Genomic DNA, 19,776 nt, shown 5'->3' with positions numbered 1-19,776 from the left:
ATAGAAGACAAGTAGTCCTCCAGTCCCACCAAAAATGAGCAAAGGAAAACAAATGGCTGAAAAGTCCGTTAATTCTGTAAGAACACAGCTCGCTTAGCAATTTCAAACCATGAAAATAAATATTGTATGTGCATATCAAGTAACATAGCCTGTGCATTTGTAAGTAATCTAACTATAAATGTTTTTCCCTTTTATGATTTAACTTCTTGTCACTGCATCTTGCTTCCTGTTAAGTAATGGAGTCACATAAACAGTTGTCAGGATCTGGCTTCACCTGTTTAAGATAAAATGGAAAAAAACCCACCACAAAATGCAGATTCTGAAAATCAAGTTCCCTTGGCCACGACAGACTGCGTACAGTATAAAACAGAGGATAGGAACCACCACCACAGAGGGAGCGGACATACCGTCAAACAACCCATCAGGCTCTGCTCAAACGGTCTCTGGAAGGCTCTGGGGTCTCCGCACCAGTCCAGGAGCTCTGTTGCTGCATTATGGAAGTTTGCAGGGTTCTGTAAGTGCTGGAAAGGGGAGACAAAGCAAAATGGTAAATAACATACACAAGGGCTGACATAGTCTTTTCTACATCACATTAATGAAAAGTTTGGAAACTAGGAACAGCATATAATTTGGAATAAGACCTTAAATTGTACAGTGAACACAGAAAATCCTACTTCATTCTTATTAATACTTATGCAGATTTTCTAATTTCCTAATACGAACTCATTAGTTAGAGGCGCACTGTAGCTGCAATACCAGAGCTCCCCTGAATTCCTTCCTCCATAACATTATCTCTCCCACCTGCAAACTATAATGGATTCTACTTGGCAATCAAAACTGTCTGAGCCCAAATTGAGGGCAATTTCAGTCTTATGTTCAAAGTCTTTGCCTTGGGCTTATGCCCCATTGTCGGGACATGCCAGCACAGCCATGCCTTCCAACAATCAAGATTTTAATCTTTGCCTGCCAGCCAGGAGGCAAACAGGACAGTCTCAGAAAATACCAGTGACAGAGCAAAGCACACTTACTATACTGATCCTTTCTACAAGTTTTGGTTTCTGTTCATCATGATGTATCAACATGAGCAATTTTGGTGATCAACTTTGGGATGATGAAAAATGGAGGATTATTTCTTGACTGAAGTGTGGTGAGATACTGCCATGACCAAAAAATGTTTTCACATGCACAGAAAGCACGCAGAAATTTCAGTGTGGAATCCTACCTCTCCTGAAGAGGCTGGCACAATTGTGAGAAAAAAAAATCTGGTTTTGTTTTGAAATTTGCATGGGCAATGCAATTTTTTAACTGTTACATTCATCTCTGACTTTGTACTGAACAACCTGTAGTCCTGTTTTTAGAGGCATTTAGTAAACTTACCTGATACTATTATTCACACTGTCATCCCTTACTGTGCTACATTGCTAAAGTATTCCAACATTTTAGCAGGAGCAGAGGGAGGGCACAGGAAAGAAGGAATTCAATTTACATGAATAATATTGCTACTAAATGCTCCGATTCTGGTGATGCTAGATGTTTCAGTGAAAACTCCAGAAACAAGAAGAAAAGAATCTATTTAGGAATTGCTGGTATCTTTTTAAATAGTAGTTTTGTAATTCTTGGGATTGCTGAGAAAAACATGAAAATGAGATGAGCATTTTATCTGGAAGGCACAAAACCCAAAGGCATCATTTTAAAAATACATCATTATTTTTGAATCAGTTAGATATTTTGGGAAAACATGACTGCTCATTTCTAAGCATCTGGATTAACAATAATGTTCACAACCCATTTTTTTTTTCCTCGTCCCGTCATGCCCGAGAAGCCCCATATACTAACTTTATGACAAGCGAAGGAAAAAAAAAATCCTCCCACGCCAGGTTTTGAGGAGTTCCCAGTCTGTGAGCTTTTGGATGATGTTACTGTAATTCTTATGCAATAAAGGCTTTTGGTCAGAGACCTTGTTTTAACAAGAGATGACTGACACGTGGGGCACGGATTTTTAGAACAATAGCAGAATTTGAAAAAGCAGACATTGTGCAATGCAGTTTTCTTCCTCTGCTCTACAAACACAGACTATAGCTCATGCTACCATCCAGTTTGATAGCTTTACCTAGGCTGCATTTCAGAACAACATTTTTTTGCCAGCTCATCATTTAATTGTTGGAGGAGTCAAACTATTGCATATACAAATTAGAGAGAAGAATCCAAGTAAATAAATGCAAGAGGCCATATTTTAAGGCTTCTTGTAAAAAAAAAATGTCCCATGAACAAAGCCAGCAGTTTCGGTTATGAATCTTGTAAGTAAAAGGGAAAAGGATGCCTTTTTGAAGGCTTCATTTAATCCTCCAGAGAAGTGATTGCCTGACACCAAATCTCTCAGTGTATAATGCTCCTTCTTCACGCCACTTTCATCTGCAGGGGAAACAGAAGTTGGTTCAAGCTCCTCTACAATAGCACATGTAAGCTCTGCTACTATCAAATATACAATTTCCAGAAGGCAAGAAAGGCACGTAAGTTGGTGAACAATTTGCACCATACTGAACACATACTGCACACGTAGGACACAGGTCACGGATCTCTCAGTAGGGAAAAAAAACCCACAACCCAAAACCCTTTCCACACAGAAACAACATAAGGAAAAATTCACTGAAGACTACTCAATTCTGTACTTGAAATAGTCTTTAATAATCCTTCCCTCCTTGTGAAATGAATTGAGATCTGCTGATGAAAAGCCCTAAATAAGAGCTAGATAACTATTTATTTTCACCAGTGTTGCCACTTGCCAGCTACATACATGACATCTTCCACTAACACTTACAATGGGATTTCCCCATTGAGAAACAGACGTTATACTTGAATCAGAACAATTTTTATAGGTTTAGGCTAACAAATAAAAACCACAGCAGGGCCTTAGCCATATGCTTAACTTTCAGTTTAGCACCCCATAATGCCAATTTCTACTTACCGTGACACCACTGAAAAGCAGTACCCCTTTCCTAGAGTAAAGGTCCAACACGTATTAAATTTGCACTTCCCTGTGGAAGAAGAGGCTCCTTCTACTTGCCTGTGTCAAAGCAGGGGCGACCTCAATGACTTAATTGTTTGTTCTGTAACTTTCCATCAAGTTATTTCACTGCATCGGGCCTGAGCACTGAGGCACACTATCATAACCCACTTCTTAAATACAGAGGAGATGCTGAAATCCTGACTTCTTAAATGCAACTACGCAACTGAAACTAGTTTAGAAACTCATTGGGCAAGATAAGCAATTCTATTCATTCCATTTTAGGCTAAAAAGCCCCAAATAAACCATAAGAAGTCAGAATACCAGTGGTTTCCATCTTTGTGGAGTAGATTTGAGTAGTTTCTGAGACAAGATAAAAGCTAGTCCTCCGGGGACACTTCTTGCAATGTCACACGTAGTTCTGTCTGAGACATATGTCTCACAGCTTTCTGACTTTGTTAGTAGTTTTAAATTAAGGTTCTCCTCCAATTTTTCTTTTTCAGATTACAGCAGGCAAGGTTACTTTTGCGGAAAACAAAGAGAAGATCCAGCATGAACCAAACCATGAAGGCAGGTGCAATTCCTTCCCTCAGTTATGCAAGAAGACATTCCAAATGCCTACTGTGATTTTTTATTTATTGACAGCTCAAACACTGCACCCGGGGCAAAAAGCCCCAATGTCATTCACATCCTCACAACAAAAAGCCTGCTTGAGAAGAATGTTACATCTACTATATTAATTGAAAAAGAAATTAAAGATATTTTCTTAGCTCTCGATCCAAGAACATAAGTACAAAACAAAGCTTATGCCAGATCCATCCATCAGCTTTGTTGTGAAGCATTTCCCATTCATGGCTCTTCAACTGAAATTATTGGCAGCATTTTGACAAAAGCAAGGCGTGTGTCTGAAGAGTCTAGTCTGAAACTGTGCTTCATGTAAACAAGGAAAAAAAAATCACCTCATTAGTAGATGGTTTAGAAAAAAGTGACAATGAAACTGATCTGGCTATGACACACCTTAGTGTATCTTCAAAGCTACTAGCGAAGGGTCACCTAACACCACCATGCTTGCAAGCAATGGTGTTTTCAACAAGTGGAGAGGATTTGTATTAATAAAATCTGAAGCAGAGATGAACAAAGCCAATGAACTGAATGAATCGGTTATTTACCAGATTGCTTTCAGTATCATGTGCTTTTTAGAAGGCTATTTGTGAAACATGACAACTTCTGTTATTTAAAAACCTAAGAAAATTTTCAGTATAATCATTTATAACTCCAAAAAACTAGTATTTCCTTAGCCTGAATGGAACAGAAACCACAGAAATACTTGATGCATGTGAGTGTATCATTATTGCAGGGATCACCAGGTGGTGCTTTGAAGAGACAGTCTCTCGGAGTGATTTATTCTTGGTCTTGGAAGGAATCTTGTGTTCTTTGTAGCACTTCAATTAACAGTCTGGTGTGGGGGGATGGAGAAAACACTAAAGGACTTTGGCTCTCCACTTTACTATGTCCAGCAAGAGTGAATTGTACCAGCAAAGCCCTTCTTGAGGACTGGGCTGACATTTGGGCTGGATTCCAGGGAAGACAGGAATGAACATCTACGTGCTGCTCATGACCACTTCCGGCTTAAACATTTTATTTACCTAAAGAACACACCATCTTTGTAAATTAGAGTGGACATATGGGCAGAGGATGCAGGTACACTAGGACCCCAGTTCATTAGCTTTCACAGCAACTGTCTCTGTGCCTGTTCCATGGTTTGCTGCTGTGTAGTTGCCCGGTGGGGGGGAACAGCATTCACATGGGGAGTTAACACAACAGCTGATATGTGGCAATTTTTGGTGCAAACATTTCAAAATACAGCCACTTCCTGAAATTGTTACTCCCTTCCAATTAGACAGTGATCAAGAAGTCTTGATATGCAATAAAACTCTGCAATGGGCCCAAAAGTAGAAGCTTCATCCCACATACGAATTCAGGCCCTTATGAGTGAAATAGGCATATGTAGTAAAGATCTTACTTTTTTAAAGATACTACAGTGCAGTTGAGTACTTTCAGCCTACCCACCCACACCAAAGTGGGTGCACACCACTTCCTGCAACCAAAGACTCAATATGATTTTAAAGACAGAAATCAATTATTCACATTGAAATATGGCAAGGACAACAGCCTTATCTCCTCTAAATATAAAAGACTGCAACCCAGATGTACACTCGTGTATCTTAGAATAGTCTAGTAATGGAAGAATAACAGTCAAAATTAAGAGCAATTACAGAAGGTTAACACTATCTCACACACACATCAAGAAATGCTAACATGACAGCAATAGTATGGAAAGTGATTCATTTAAACATGGAATCCATATGTTCCAGTTTGTTGCTATACAAAACAAATGTAGAATTTCAATTCACAAATGACATATCTCCAGTGGAGGATTTGTTTCTCTCTTTTCTGCAGAATACATCAGACCGAAGGCACAGGCCTAATTTGCCACAACTTAACCTATTCAAAATGAGATGTCATGCAAATAAGTTTTTGAGCAGCAAACTGCTTAACTATGCTAAACAAGTTATTGCATTTATTTACGTGATGTCGCACCACATTATGAAGGCTGACTCAAGTTGTCTGTTTATTTTGCCGAGTTATGTCTGCTCTGTGTCTCACTCCTTGATTTAATTGAGCTGCTGAAGATAATATAACTTATCACATAGACACTATGCCATGTTGCTAGATTCTAGGTTAATTAACAGTAGCCTACAGTCACTGAATTTCTCACATGGTTAGCCACTTGGACCCCGTCTACTGTCTAGCTTCACTAATCAACAAGTCTGGGAATTTTACATTAGCAACAGAATACACTAGCAACACACGGAGCTTTTGACTGTACAGAAAAAAACACAGCTAGATGGTAGATAGCCTTTTCTTCACTCTGAAATTAACCTGTTCCTGCACACCATGTGGCAAGGCTGCGTGCCTGGCAAAACTTCTGGTACACCAATTGAGGAAATTAAATCCAGGAGGCAGCTGCTCTCCTGCAGGACAGAAAGCTATGGCTGCTGCTCCACAAGCACTGCCAGCTCATGCAAGCACCAGTGGCTGCCAGCCCTCAGAGGTTCCTGTCTCCCATGGCTCTGCCTTCTCCTGCCTGCTCTCTTGCACACGCACGAGAGGACACATGGCTGCATGGTGAACTAGCCTCATCCTATACTACCAATTTCAGCTACTTTGGCTCTCCAAAATGGCATGCAGTGCAGCCCCTTGAACCTTAGCACTAGCAGGGGAGATAGCAGCAGTGTGTGTCACCCCAGCAACAGGCCACTCAGGAGCTCATGGGAATAGTCACAGGTTACAGCACATCATCTTTTCATGCCAATACTAGAACGAAGTTGACCTAAAACTAAGGATACATTTTCTTTATATGCTTAGGCTATCATGGCAGACTGCTCCTGGGAGCTTCTTCCCCAAACCACATACTTCCACCACTTTCAGTGCATCAGACCACGCTTGCTGTTCTGACCATGAACTAACCTCCCAAATACTGATTTTCAGTCATCAGTTACTGGGAGATTTGCCATGTGACCACACAATCATTAGACCTGACTCAAAGAAAGCGGCAGCAAACGAAAGGTAGGGCTGGAAAGGTACCGGGACTCTGCTCTTAGCAGCCCACACTTTGGATTAAACGCATCACAAAACTTCTCCCGAAGGTGGAGCTATACCATCAACATAAGAGGAAGACAAAGTTAAGTTCACAGTATAAATACTCCTCGTGCCTCACAACACCCCTGCCCCGCCCCTTTTTAAAAGAATGGTATTTTCAATTATTTCAACCCAGAGAAATACTTTTTGTTATTAATATTCCTCATTATTCTCCATAAAACACAATGCATACAAAGAGAGGTGCCAAAAGGAAATAATGAGTTTTAGTGTTCTGATAATGTACATATTTATTCTGCGGTTAATCCTCAGACTTCAGCCAAGTTATTCCTAGTTTAGACAACAGATTCATCTACGAGTTCTGCAAAACCTTGCAACAGGTCCAGAATTTCAAGTGATATAAAACCCAGTACCAAACCCGTTTTTTCCAAATCATGAGCCAGATATTCAGCATGCCATAAATTTTGTGTAGAGCTCGTGACATTTGAAATGCATGTATACAAGTCTTAAGTTCACATGATCTGCTTGCTATTTTCAGCTGCTGGCATGCAGGTTTTCAAGCCTTTCTCCACAACAATGGAAGTTAAAATTCTCATATGGTTGTAAAATCTAGGAATTTAAAAGTAAAACAAGACATACAGCAGTTATCGAACTTTGCATGTAAAAATAAGGATGCTCAAAACTATTAATGCAGAAACGATAGTTCTTTTGGAACTAAACCAATTGATACTGGTTGAGGAAGGAGCTGACCCACTCTCTTCTACGCCTACCTGACTTTTCTAACTCCGGTGCAAACCAGCTCTTGACAGGAGCCTTGAGAGACAGGATTTGGTGTCCAGGTGCTCTGGCAGATTCTGCCAGGCAATTCAGACTTTTTATTTTTCTATCTTAATATTCATCCACACATGCCTGCAATCAGATGTAATGAAAATGCACTGCTGTACTGAAGTAGGGCGAAGAGGGCAGTAGGAAAGAAAGGTACCTAGAAAGCGAAAGGACAGAGAGAACAGAAAGAGATTACATGCCCTTCAACTGAAACAACCCAGGAGCAGAATTACTGTGGTCCTGCATGTTGGGCAAAGGGCATTCAGCTCCCAAACGAAAACTAATCACCTATCTAAAGAATGTAAACAGGATTCCTGGTCAGACACCCTTGACACAGCGCAACCAGGGGGAGAGAAGGTTGGTCTGTGTATTACTCAGCACACAATTATGTTCCCACTAGACCTAAATTTGATAGCTCACTCAGCACCATAAGCAAGCAGTAGAGGACCTGTGAATCAGCAAGGGTCATTTGCTGTAATACATTAATAGAGCCTTTATTACTTTAAGACCTGAGCAGGCTCCATGAGTGAGCCCAACCACAAGCCCCTCTCCCCTTCCTATGCACAGGCTTCTACTTCAGATCCCCATCCAACCAAGAATTCTCTCTCTCCCTGGTGTGCCCTCCACTGGCTGCAACAGAGCTCAGGGAGTGTTACAGAAATACAGGACATTAACCAAGGATACGCTTTAAATACAGAAAATGCCATAACTTGAAATAAGTGGTTTCTCTTTTTTTTTTGTTTTTTGAGAGTCAAGGGTGATTATACAAAGGCCTTATCCACAGGCAGCTATGCTTAGTATATGAAAAACTCATCCACGATGAAGATTCAAAACAAATGGCCTTTTTCTTTTTCAAGAGGATAGGGGGGAGTATTGAGCTATTTTCTGTCTTTTGGGAGTGCGATTTTTGTTTATCTGGATATGGTTATATATAGTTCAATTCTCTGCAGTCCCCTTCAATATCAAAGATTGTTTTATTTATAAAAAAATTAAAAGGCTCAAGCTGTGCATTTTGTATTCAGATAATCCCCCCCCCCCCAATTTAGTGTTTGTGAGATTGAGAGATCCCTAATTAATAGAATTATCTTGCACTTACATGGCTCATTCCATCAGAGGCTTTATAAATATTTTATTAACCTCACGTTTTGAGAAGCACTAGATACACTGAGAGAGAGATTAAAACCATGTTAGCCATGCCTACTTATAAAAAAAAAGAATGAAAGGGAGTCACCTTTGCCCCATTTGTCCACTGTAGCTTCTTTTTCAAAGTAAAACAGTAAATACTGAGCAAAGACCACTACCTCTTTATCAGATGTTTTAACTACATGAAAACACTGGGTAAGATGAGCAGGGGAGTGAACACTAAAGACAGAAGATCACATGCTAAACAAATGAGAAAAAAGAACAAATAAAAACCACGAGCATCACTGAACTGCCAAAAAAGCAAGTTGTCCAGTTGTGAGCTGTAAGGGAACAAAACCTGTACTAATGCAGATTTCCATAGATGCTTCTCTCATACACTTTTAGTATAAAGTGTGTGTATAAATCAGTATTGGTTTCAGAAAAGATGAATGCCTGGTAATTGAATAGCCTTGTTCTGCTGCCTGAGTCTCCTATACCATGATCTCTGTGAGGAAGATTGTGCATCTATATGTGCATATGGTGGAGGAAAGGAAAAATATTGCAACCTTGGTTTGTCTATTAGTTTTACAAAAGCGTTAGAGGTGGGTTCAACACCCTGATCCTCAAGCACTATACACAGAAGCTAGAAGAGCTAAACCAAGAATCCCTCCCTAGCTCTGCTGATGAATTACATTGCCATCTTCCTGCTCTGTACCTTTCATATCTACATAACTGCAGTATATTTATGATATACTTTGATATAACTTTGTGTTATATAAGGGAACAGGCAGCAAATTAAACTTCTTTGGTCATAAACCCATCTACTGCTCTTCCACCCCACTTTCCCCTGCCCAAGGGGAAACTGTGACTTAGGGGTCTAAAGGCTGTGATCCAGATCTGACTGAAGATGGAAATGGGGCACACTAATGGCAATATGTCTTCTTGTTAATCTATCAATAGATGGAACAACAGTGCCCAGCCCAATCTTTGTACCCTTCTTACCACCAGCACCTGGACTGCTATTATGCCAGCTGAGAGCACTGAGAACAGCACGGTTTACAAAAGACTCAAAATAATCGGAGGGCTCTGAATTATATTTCCTTAATCACTCACAGAAAAAAAAAGTCAAGAAACAAAGGTACAACTGCTCTTTCTCTAAGGCCATGCTCAGTGATACAAGGCTCTAATCTATCCTTAAATTTGCAATTACAGCTCAACTGAATTACGAAATCAGTTTGCCTAACCAGTTCACTCACTCTTCTTGGCAACTGAAACAAGCCATCTTCCATTAGTATCTCCCTATTATAACACGCTAGCATAAGATGTCTCTTTATGTGACTACAGCAAGGACGCTGAGGCTTCTTTAGCTTTATCATTCCAATAGATGATGTAACAATATAGGAGCTTTCTTCTCTAATGCCCTCATAATTTTCAGCCAGTAGTTTCAGTCCTAAATATCTCAATGTATCAAGGAGTTAATTTTCTCAAAGCAGTGCCCAAGCTCTTTTCCTTAGAGTACTGTTGCACTATTAGAATAATGATCTGAATATTTACTTAAATTGCTAATGGTTTTCATTGAATAGGCTTATTTGTTCCAGACCTGTATACCTCCCTTCTTTAAAAAAAAAAAAATCTAGCTTCATAATGTCTTTTAGTAGAAGATTAAGTGAAGGATACAGGCAAAGTGAGGTGTCTACATAAATAATTCTGTGTTGTGAACCATTTAATAATTTGAGGTACATATCACAGCATTTTGAAAAGTTTGGGTCAGTGGTTTTTTTCATGCAGTTCTTACCATATCAAGGTGTTTTAAAGACATTAATGAAGTACTGCAACATCACTTTACTGGAAGATTATTGTCACTAGTGCATCTTTTAAAAAGAAATAACATTACCCAAGAGCATAAAGTGAGTTGATGGCAAGGGGGGGAAAAAAAGGCACTGACTGAAATTCCTCTGACTTATGTACTGAACCAACTTTAAAAAATGCATTAAAAATAAATCCATTTATTCATTTTCTACATTTCAGGAGAATAAATGCACTAATTTTGAAAAATAACCAATAATCTTCAGCATACCCTATCAAACAGCAGCACATTTGTTGGACATATTTTGTTTTCCAATTAATTTTTTGACTTAATTTACCTACTGATTGTGGTTTTTATAGCACTTTTAATCAACTGTCTTAATCTTTATTATTTTAATCTCTTAATCTATGCAGAGATAAAATCTCAAGGTGACTATTTAAAATGACCACTATGATACTACTGTGGAAGATGTAAAATTCACATGACCTATTCTCATAGGTCCTACCAGCCAGCTAGACACTACTGAGATATTTCAAAGTCAAAAGAAAAAATGCTTCCCCATACATCTTTTTCATTTGCATGTGCTTACAAAACTGCTCACAGCATGTGCTTTGTGACCTGCCTATGTACGATGTTAACAGCTCTTCTTGAGAAGTACACAGAAGCAATAAGGAACAAACACCACCAGTGAGGAGACTTTTCCTTCAGTACATGATGGTAGTGGTCTGCATAGCTGAAGGCTTTTGGTGTTAACAGTACTATCACCACTTCAAACAGCCTTTATAAAAACACCTTCTGCTTTTACAAATAGGCACAATGGTCCTTGTGTGTAAATGCTGTATATGTCACACCTGCTATGGATTTGCTGTTGCACTAACGCACACAACAGAAGGAACTCAAGTAGCAAGCGCATACATATGAAGGAAGAGCAAGAAATTGCATGACAGAAGCTAGAGACATGTTGCTACCTATGTCACGTGTTTACTGCAGAGTTTGACCCAGCTACTGACAAAAAGGACTTCATGTGCTCATCTGACACCAAGATGACACCACAGATCCAATTTACAGATTTCTAGAATTTTCAAATGTTCATCCTTATTTACCAATAGGCAATTTTAAGCAATAGGCAGATTAGCTGCACAGAAAAGAATAAAATTGTTCTAAATACTATGGATACTATAAGCTTTAAGTGTAAGTTGAAAACATGGATATTTTCTTTTTCGAAAACAGTTAACACCACTAACATCCTGGCTCTTGAGGACAAGTGCTGCAGTGAAACAAGCAGCAGAATTGGGAAGGAAAGAAGTGTACCCACACCAACTTTACCAGCTCGCCTTAAAAGATGATGGGTTATATTCCACCCACTATTCATCTCAGATGAACATACCAGCCAAATACTGTGAACATCAAGAAGGTGTTTTCTTCCCCTCACCTCCAGAAGCGCTTCTAGCACTTTGCCTCTTTGCTCGTTCCCTTGTGGCTTCGCTGCCTGAGCCAGAGCAGTCCCTACCAGGATGCAGGATCTCACAGGGCAGGAATGTTGATTGACAAGTCTCTAAATGGAGTAGAGGAGCCAGGAAAGCTGGTCTGCTGTCAGTTTTTCCTAAACATAGTTAACTCTAGCAGAGGAATATTCCAAAAGACTGAACACGAAAACAGACAAAGAATTTGCAACTATGGGTCTCAGGAAAAAAAAAAAAAAGAAAAAAAAAGAAAAAAAAAGAAAAATATAGCTACTAAGATGGCATTGATGGACGGACGATTCAACCAATAAGCTGTAACACTTGAGGCTCATCGAATGTCTTTTTATGAAAAAGAAAGGTCTTTTTCACCATTAGCCTTACGGCTATATGTTATTGCATATTTAGCTGCTAGAAAAAACCTGTCACACTTATATGGGCTACAACCAAAAATATGTATTCTAAATAAATGCACTCTTCCTAAGATTACTTCTCATTTTCAAAGTTCTTCAAGAAAGAAATTTTCATGAAGCTTTATTAAAGCCTTTTGAGTTGTAATTTCATACCCGTCCATATTAACCAGTCCAAAATATATTAAGAATGACACGTTTAGGACTGCTGAGCATTTACATGAGTCTGCAACAATAACATTGAAGAGCAGAAGAATTAGTTCAAACATTTCAGGGCTTAAATGCTAACAGTTATGTAAATATACAAAGAATTCTTTTTTCCTCTGAATTGCAAGCAACCAAAAACCCAGTTGCTGAATGATGAAAGAAATGGGCCTGCTTGTTTCCAATTTGAGCAAGAAAATGTCAACAAAAACACACAGCAATTACAACTTTTAGCATATCTTTCTGAATGGCTGGGTAGGCATTATAAAGCATTGCAACTGCAGCAATTCAGCAAGCTTTCTTGACAGAAAGAGAGGGGAAACGCGAATCTGTTTCTAGAAATCAGCTACGTGATGTGTGCCTCCAGTTAAGTGGGGTTCCCCAAGTGATTCAGCATCATTTGATGATAGTGTTCAATGTGTCCTGATGTACCATGACACAAGCAGCAGAAACAACCTTCTCTGTTCCCACCACAGTCAAGTACTTTTGATAGCAGAAAGTCTTTTCATACTTCCTTTTAACGTGTTACTAAAATTTCAGCACAGCTTTAGTATGTACCCTGACAACCATTCTCAGCACGGCAGGAAGATATCACGCACCTATTCTGAAAGGGGTGGCTTCCTTGTAACTTAAACATAGAAAGATTTTCTCCATCTTCTATTTTTCAAGAATTTCAGAAGAGATGTATAGAAACCTTACAAACTGACTGAGAGCAGAGACAAAAGGTACGAGTCCCTAGATTTAAAATAGCTCTAAGTTTTTAAAGTGGACCCATCAGGGTAAGAGTAGAGAGGAGATGTCATGCAAACCACTGATTCTGTCTGCTATTTGCTTGTATCACATAAGGAAAATAATGGACACTATTTGATTAAAGCCATACCTCTGGTCTGTTATGAAGAACAGTTTAAGAAAACCAGTCAATTCCCTGTCAGGACTTCCTATCCAGTGGGAGCCAAGCTGGCTCCTTCAGAAGGCTGTGCCTGGGCCCCTCAAATTCAGCTCTGTACCCGCCCAACCCAGCTCCTGCTGCTCCAGAGCTCCATGGTGGATGGTGCATTCGAGCAACCCAAGCAATAAGTACTCAGCAGATAAACAGATTATTACTGCAGCCTCGAATAAGGCAGTGCTCAGGAGCTATCAGACCTTCGCTGAGCACAAAATAATTTTGTGGTTTTTGTTTGTATGGGCAAAGAATTAAAAAGTCTGCATCCTGAAGATCCCTCCTCCTTCATCGTACCCTGAAGAGTCTCCTGTGTCATGACAAACTAATTGCATGTGTTAAGGGAGGCCTGTTACTTTGGCTTTTTCCACTGTACATCAAAAAAACCCTATGTTTGATTTTAAAGCAAATAGACTTAACAAATACTGAGGGAATCCGCTACAGAGACCACACAAGCTGTTCCAGCCTTCCACAGAAGTCTGGGGGTTTTTTTAAGCATAAATACACAGCCACCTCTTCAGTTTGCCCTTTCATCTATTCTGAAACACTTCTTAACACACACACACACACACACACACTCTTCATTTCCTAACTAGCTGATCATATACAAGTTTTGGGTTTGTAGCTTTAAAGTGCTAAAAAAGATGAAGGTAAAACACAGCCTTGATCCTGGAACAGAAGTCAGCAAGGATATTGTGGGTGTCTCACAAGTCACAGAGCTGGGAAGAAAGAAGCCTGTCCTGACCCTGTGTTGAAACCTGATCTAGTTAGAGGCACATGGATTACCATTTATAGTGTTTCTCAGGGGCTGGGGTGAGTGGTAAGGAGGGCGGCAGACAGCTCTTGGTCTGGCTGCATGAGCTGCCAGCAAGGTTATAAAACATGCAGATGCTGGGCACCAAGGAGGGATGGTTTTCCTCCCCCTGTTGCAGTGCACCTTTCATGCCACTGCTATGTTAACCACCCCGAAACCACATGTCTCTTGAGAACAGCAGTACTGTTTGTTCACAGGCCAGGAAGAAAGGATAAAAGACTGGAGACCAGGGAAGAAAATGCAGGCAGATTTTTGTCTGACCCTGCAGTTAATCCCCAAAATTGGTGAAGATGCATTGATACAGCCACGCAAGGTACTGCTTTGCTCCCCAAACCAACATGCACATATGAGTGTGCAGTCCAGTTCTCTATGGGTGAACTGGAAATTACTCTTTGTGGTACCACGTTAATTTTGCCAGCTAATGACCTGTCTCAAAGAACAAGGTAAATGTCTCCAAGGTGGAAATTTATGACACTGTGCCAGAGAGGCGAGTCTCCTCCAAAAAGCTAGTCAGAGTTGGTTTCTGTCTCTTGCTCCACTACGGCAAAGGTAACAGCACAAGATTTTTGAACTATGAAAAAGCAAAGAGCAGACTCTATGCTAAGTTCTTCTTCAACAACAACAACAACACAAAACAAAACAACCAAAAAAATCAGCCGTTCCTCTCCAACAAAACCACAAGTATTGCCACTTCCACAAAAAAAGCTTTCTGCTTTGTATTTCCGGCGTTCAGCCACTGTCTGGGTTAACTACACATTTTCATGAGTTGAAAACAAAAGCATCCCTATTCTCTTATTCAGGCCTATACAGAACGAAGGCACCGTGAATTCACAAGCATGCCCAAGTAGGAAACCTCCTTGTCAGACATCCTTTGCTGTCTGACAGAACAGAGCAGCTATGCAAGCATGCCCCTGCCCACCAGAAAACCCGGAGCTGTCTTCCAGACAGGATCAAACAAAACCGAGAATGCTCCACGAATGCTGTGAAGTCTGACCTTCCTCCCTTCCCCTCGGCCTTCATCACTGAAGAAATATCGTAGCTGCATATGTAAACCAGCACTATGTATAAATGAAGTAGTAGTTTAACTGACAGAGTACTCATTACATAGGCAAAAATATCTCTTTAATACTGTAAGAAGTGTAATTTGATATTCTTTTATCTAATTAAAATAATACAAATTCTTTATGTACAGAAGCTGACAGCTCTAGAAAAAGGAACTGAGCAGCATCCTCCATTTGTCTCCACTCTATGTAAAAGTCTGTTCTTACAGCTGAAGGTTAAATTGTTCTGCAAGTCACTTCATTCTTCATCCTATGGGCTAGGATGGTCAAAAAGGACACAAATTTGTGCCAGTCAAGGGCATATTTTTTCTGAACCAGATAGTTGCTGAGAAGAAACTGGGATGAAATCCCCAAATTCATATTTCCCTCAGACCTCTAAAGGGCCATGAGATGCATTAACTTTCTCCACAGAGTGATGAAGGAGAGAGCCACCACAGACTGAGGCTAGATTATGACCAGCAATTCTGCACAGACAGATTCCTATTTCTGCTCCAAACTAGCTTTGTTTAATTTATTCTGAAATCCTCTCTTATACAGGAAACAGAGAGAAAAATCAGCTGGCTTAGGTATAAAAGCTATTCTTTTTTTATATTCCCCAAAGCATGTGCATGGCCAGACTTGCAAATAAACACACATTTTCTGTTCTTTGCATTACTACACATTCTAGCAAATAGAAACTTCTACTAATATCTAGGCAAGCATGACCAAAGATAATGATGGAGACTGCTGAAACGAAGAGAACGGAAACATAACCATAGAATCATACAATATCTCAAGTTGGAAGGGACTCATAAGGATCATCAAGTCCAACTCCCTGCTCCTCACAGACTACCTAATACTAAATCATATGACTAAGAGCATCATCCAGATGCTCCCTGAACTGAAGTGGTGCTGTGACCACTTCCCTGGGGAGCCTGTTCCAGTGACCCTGACCCTCAGTGAAGAACCTTTTCCTAATGTCCAATCTGAACTTCCTCTGATGAGACCTCAGTTCCATTTCCTTGTGTCCTATTGCTAGTTACCAGAGAGAAGAGATCTGGTAGAGAAGAGAAGCACCTCCCCTTCCGCTGCCTTTCTTGAGGAAGTTGTAGATAAAAGAAAATAAAACAAGTTTTAAAATCTAGACCAATCCAGTACTACCCCCATGCTTATTTTTTATTAGTTCCTTTGATTTAGGGTGCTTGTGTCTACAACACAAAGAAATCTGTGAACAGAGAAATGCTGTGCTCCCTCAAGAAGCAATATGCACATGTCCCACAGCAAAAGTAGGCAGGTAGGTTTTTAACTTAGTTAATACAAATATAAAACTGAAACAGCAGGACTCTGGCCTCTAAACATGCTGTGGCCTGAACTGACAGAGAAAACTGCTCAGACAACAGGGAAAAATGATTTGGGAACATTATTTCACAGAATAATGTCCTTCTGTTTTTTCAATGTAATTCAGAAAATTTCAACCAGTTCTGAAGAGATAAACTTTGGAGCTCATCTCATGGATCCAGCTGGGATAACTAACCTTCAAAATACCTGTATGCAGCTTGCATTTATGCACCTGTTTGCTGCATGCATGTATTGGTTTAGAGATAAAAACAGGAAACATCAACATAGAAAACCATTCTCTTGCTCACCTCCTCTACACAAAGGACCATTGCTATGAATTTTCTGTAAGGATTCTTGCATGCAGAGAAGAATGTATGTGAGGGGAGGATACATGCTGCCTGCAACACCAGAGAGCAAAGCTCACTGAGAAAGGTGAAGCAGGGAAAGATGGCATTTGCTCATTCCATCCTTCCCTTGGTAGTTTCACTTGGTTATAAAAGCATTTGCAAGCACAGTTACAGTGGGGAAATCTGTAAATGAGACTTAGATTCCACTGCCTTTCAGTGAATTGTAAGGGCCCTTCATCTTCACAAACAGATGCTTCTGAAAATTTTACCTTGCAAACAGAAGTTTTTACATCTCCACACAAACCGATTAACCTGAGCACTTGGAGTTATGCCAACCATCCAAGTTCGAGTCTCCAGGCAGTGCAGGTCTCAGGTCAGAAACTGGATTAGAATCAAAACCGGCCTGTCGAAATTTTGGATTACTGTGCTTGGAGCACAAGTACAATGGCTGCCTGCTGTGACACCTTCAGGACAGAGCTGGCAGGACTAGCACCACTCTGCTTTCAGCTGAGACAGATTTGTTGAGTCTCCAGGGTGAAGATTTCTTAGAAAGATGGAAGGGAAAGCTTGGCTTTTGAGGTTTATTACACCAGCTCTTGCAGCAGATTCTCTTCCCTTCAGTGAGATTAACAATGTCTCATCCCTACCACTCTCCTCCCCTCTAAAAGGCAAGGATATTCATTAAGCAACAGGTAACCATAATGCATAACACACCTTGCCACACAATACACAATGCTTGTCTAGCAGCAATGATCTCCGCCTTCAGCTTACCTGTTTTATGCACTGCAGCCGGTCATTGGTCTGCTGTATGTGCCTGTCCATAGAATTCATTTTGATTGTCTCCACTTTCTTCTACCTGAAAGCCATTAAAATCCCTCGATCTGCAAGACAAAAAGGACAGAAAAGATCACTGAGCACAGTCCATGCACTTCTACCAGCTAAACAATCGAGCAGACCCACTTGCAAGAAACCCAGAGCACATTGCGAGATAAAATAATAATAATCCCAATAACAATGATGGTCTGGCTTTTGCGAGGACAAGGGCATGGGGATTCTTCCCAGTCTTCCTCTGAGAGAAAATATCTCCCATAAGCATTAAATGAATTGGATAGGGCACAGAATTACATGGCCCAAAATAACACAAAATGTGTGTTATGAGGACTCTGGATTTCTGTATTGAAAGTAAAAGCAACAGGTATGCTGCTCTCTTCCAACTAGCAGATCTATTTAATGAGCCCTTGAAATGGGTGAGATGACAGTGAGTTAAAGATTGGGATTCACAACTCGACCAAGACTTTCAGAATGACTAACGATTCCAAGTGCACAATGTAGCGTATATGGAAGAGGCCTGATGTTCAGACCAAAGGGCTGAGCAGCAGCTCCTGCCTTATAAAAAATAGGGCTCTTCAAGGTATCCATAGCTGAACAAACTACATGTTACTTTGGGAAAAGCATGTCCTGGACTCTTTAGGCCCATCTCTAACAAACTGTGTAACTTAAGGCAAATTAAAACTTCCCTGTGACAGTAAAAAAATGTAGAAAATGGAAGTGAAGGCTCAGAGTAGTGTTAGGAGTTCTAATTCATGTTGCTACAGCTTTATATAATCATCAAATGAAAACTGGTAATAAATTATGATGATCTAAAGAGCAAACTTGCAGTCCCCTAAGCCCACAACTGATGCTCGTCATGCTGAGTTATGTTTGTGGATACAGCTTGGTACACACTGGTGCCATCAAGATGAGCCCCGCTCTGTGTATTCATTAACTCTTTCAGAGCCATGCTTTACATTACACTCCATGATCACACATAAGTGGCTCTTTGTCAAGATAACGGTATGTGTCTGGAATCAAGAACAACGCCTGCAAGAGGGGGAAATGGTAGGTGCTAAATCAGCATGCACATATCATACTGAATTCACCATTTACCTCTCCCTTACCCCTGTGTTCAGACTGGGGTAAGGGGTTAGCCATAGCACAAACAGCTCTAGTGATCTGAAAGGCAGGAATGGCCAAAATGCCACCCAAACTTGGACCAAGAGCAAGACGCTAAAAGCACAAGTAAGCATAAGTAAGCCTCCTGGTGTGGGCGTGGTTTGTGTTTCACTGGGCCCCTTCCACACATTCCCCCTCTCTGGTCTTGCCTTATAGTTTTCCTATAGATGCAGAACAGCAGATCATAAAGACAGAAGCCAACAACTCATCAACAGTTTCAGTCCACCAAATGGTTTGCATCATGACTTCTACTTATTTATGTTTTAAGTAGAACTGCATGAGACTCCAGCCTGTACTTAGTAAGCTGAGCAGCTTTAAGTGCTTTTTTCTAGAATTCACTTCTCAGGGGCACAGAAATGTTTCACACATACATATGTATACTCTGCCATTCCAATTACTTTCATAGCATCTAAAATGGAAATGAAACCATAGATACTGCACATTGGAATGTGAAAACAGTCTTTGCCTATAAATTCCCATATCCTTTTACTGCAACAGAGCAGTACAGTCTAAGAAGTTGTACCCTCACACTCACGAACAGGGAGTGGGCACAGATTCAGAAATACATAACCAAACACTGTATTTACGTAAAACTTTACACCAGCACAAGCAAGGTCCTGGACTCATGCAGAACCTCTTCAGTGGCTCTGAGCAGTTTGTTATTCAGAGAGCTATCCATGACAAAATTCTTTTCCACTCCCTACATACACATGAGAGACAGCAAATTTTTCAGATAGTTGTTTGGTTAGAGAAGCGGGCCGCTCACCACTCCTACACGACTCAACATCTCAGTTAAAGCACCTCTACAAGCCC

At 40.3% G+C, this 19,776-nt stretch overlaps 1 protein-coding gene across 3 annotated transcripts in view; it reads right to left on the bottom strand.

Moving 5' to 3' along the window:
• ZMIZ1 (zinc finger, MIZ-type containing 1) overlaps positions 1 to 17,802 on the bottom strand; it is a 160,594-nt gene extending 142,792 nt beyond the window's left edge. For all 3 annotated transcript variants that reach the window (XM_010567835.1, XM_010567836.1, XM_010567837.1), the window contains exons 1-2: positions 17,743 to 17,802; positions 408 to 521 (exon numbers count right to left, since the gene is read on the bottom strand). In XM_010567835.1, coding sequence (XP_010566137.1) covers positions 408 to 521; positions 17,743 to 17,802 — 174 coding nt within the window. The remainder of the gene's footprint in view (positions 1 to 407; positions 522 to 17,742) is intronic.
• Positions 17,803 to 19,776: the final 1,974 nt, after the last annotated feature.

Source organism: Haliaeetus leucocephalus, unplaced genomic scaffold (assembly GCF_000737465.1).
Source record: "Haliaeetus leucocephalus isolate CR32 unplaced genomic scaffold, Haliaeetus_leucocephalus-4.0 Scaffold229, whole genome shotgun sequence".
Classification (NCBI taxonomy): domain Eukaryota; kingdom Metazoa; phylum Chordata; class Aves; order Accipitriformes; family Accipitridae; genus Haliaeetus; species Haliaeetus leucocephalus.
The sequence above is the reverse complement of the archived record's forward strand: the minus strand, read 5'-3'. Positions and strand labels throughout refer to the sequence as shown.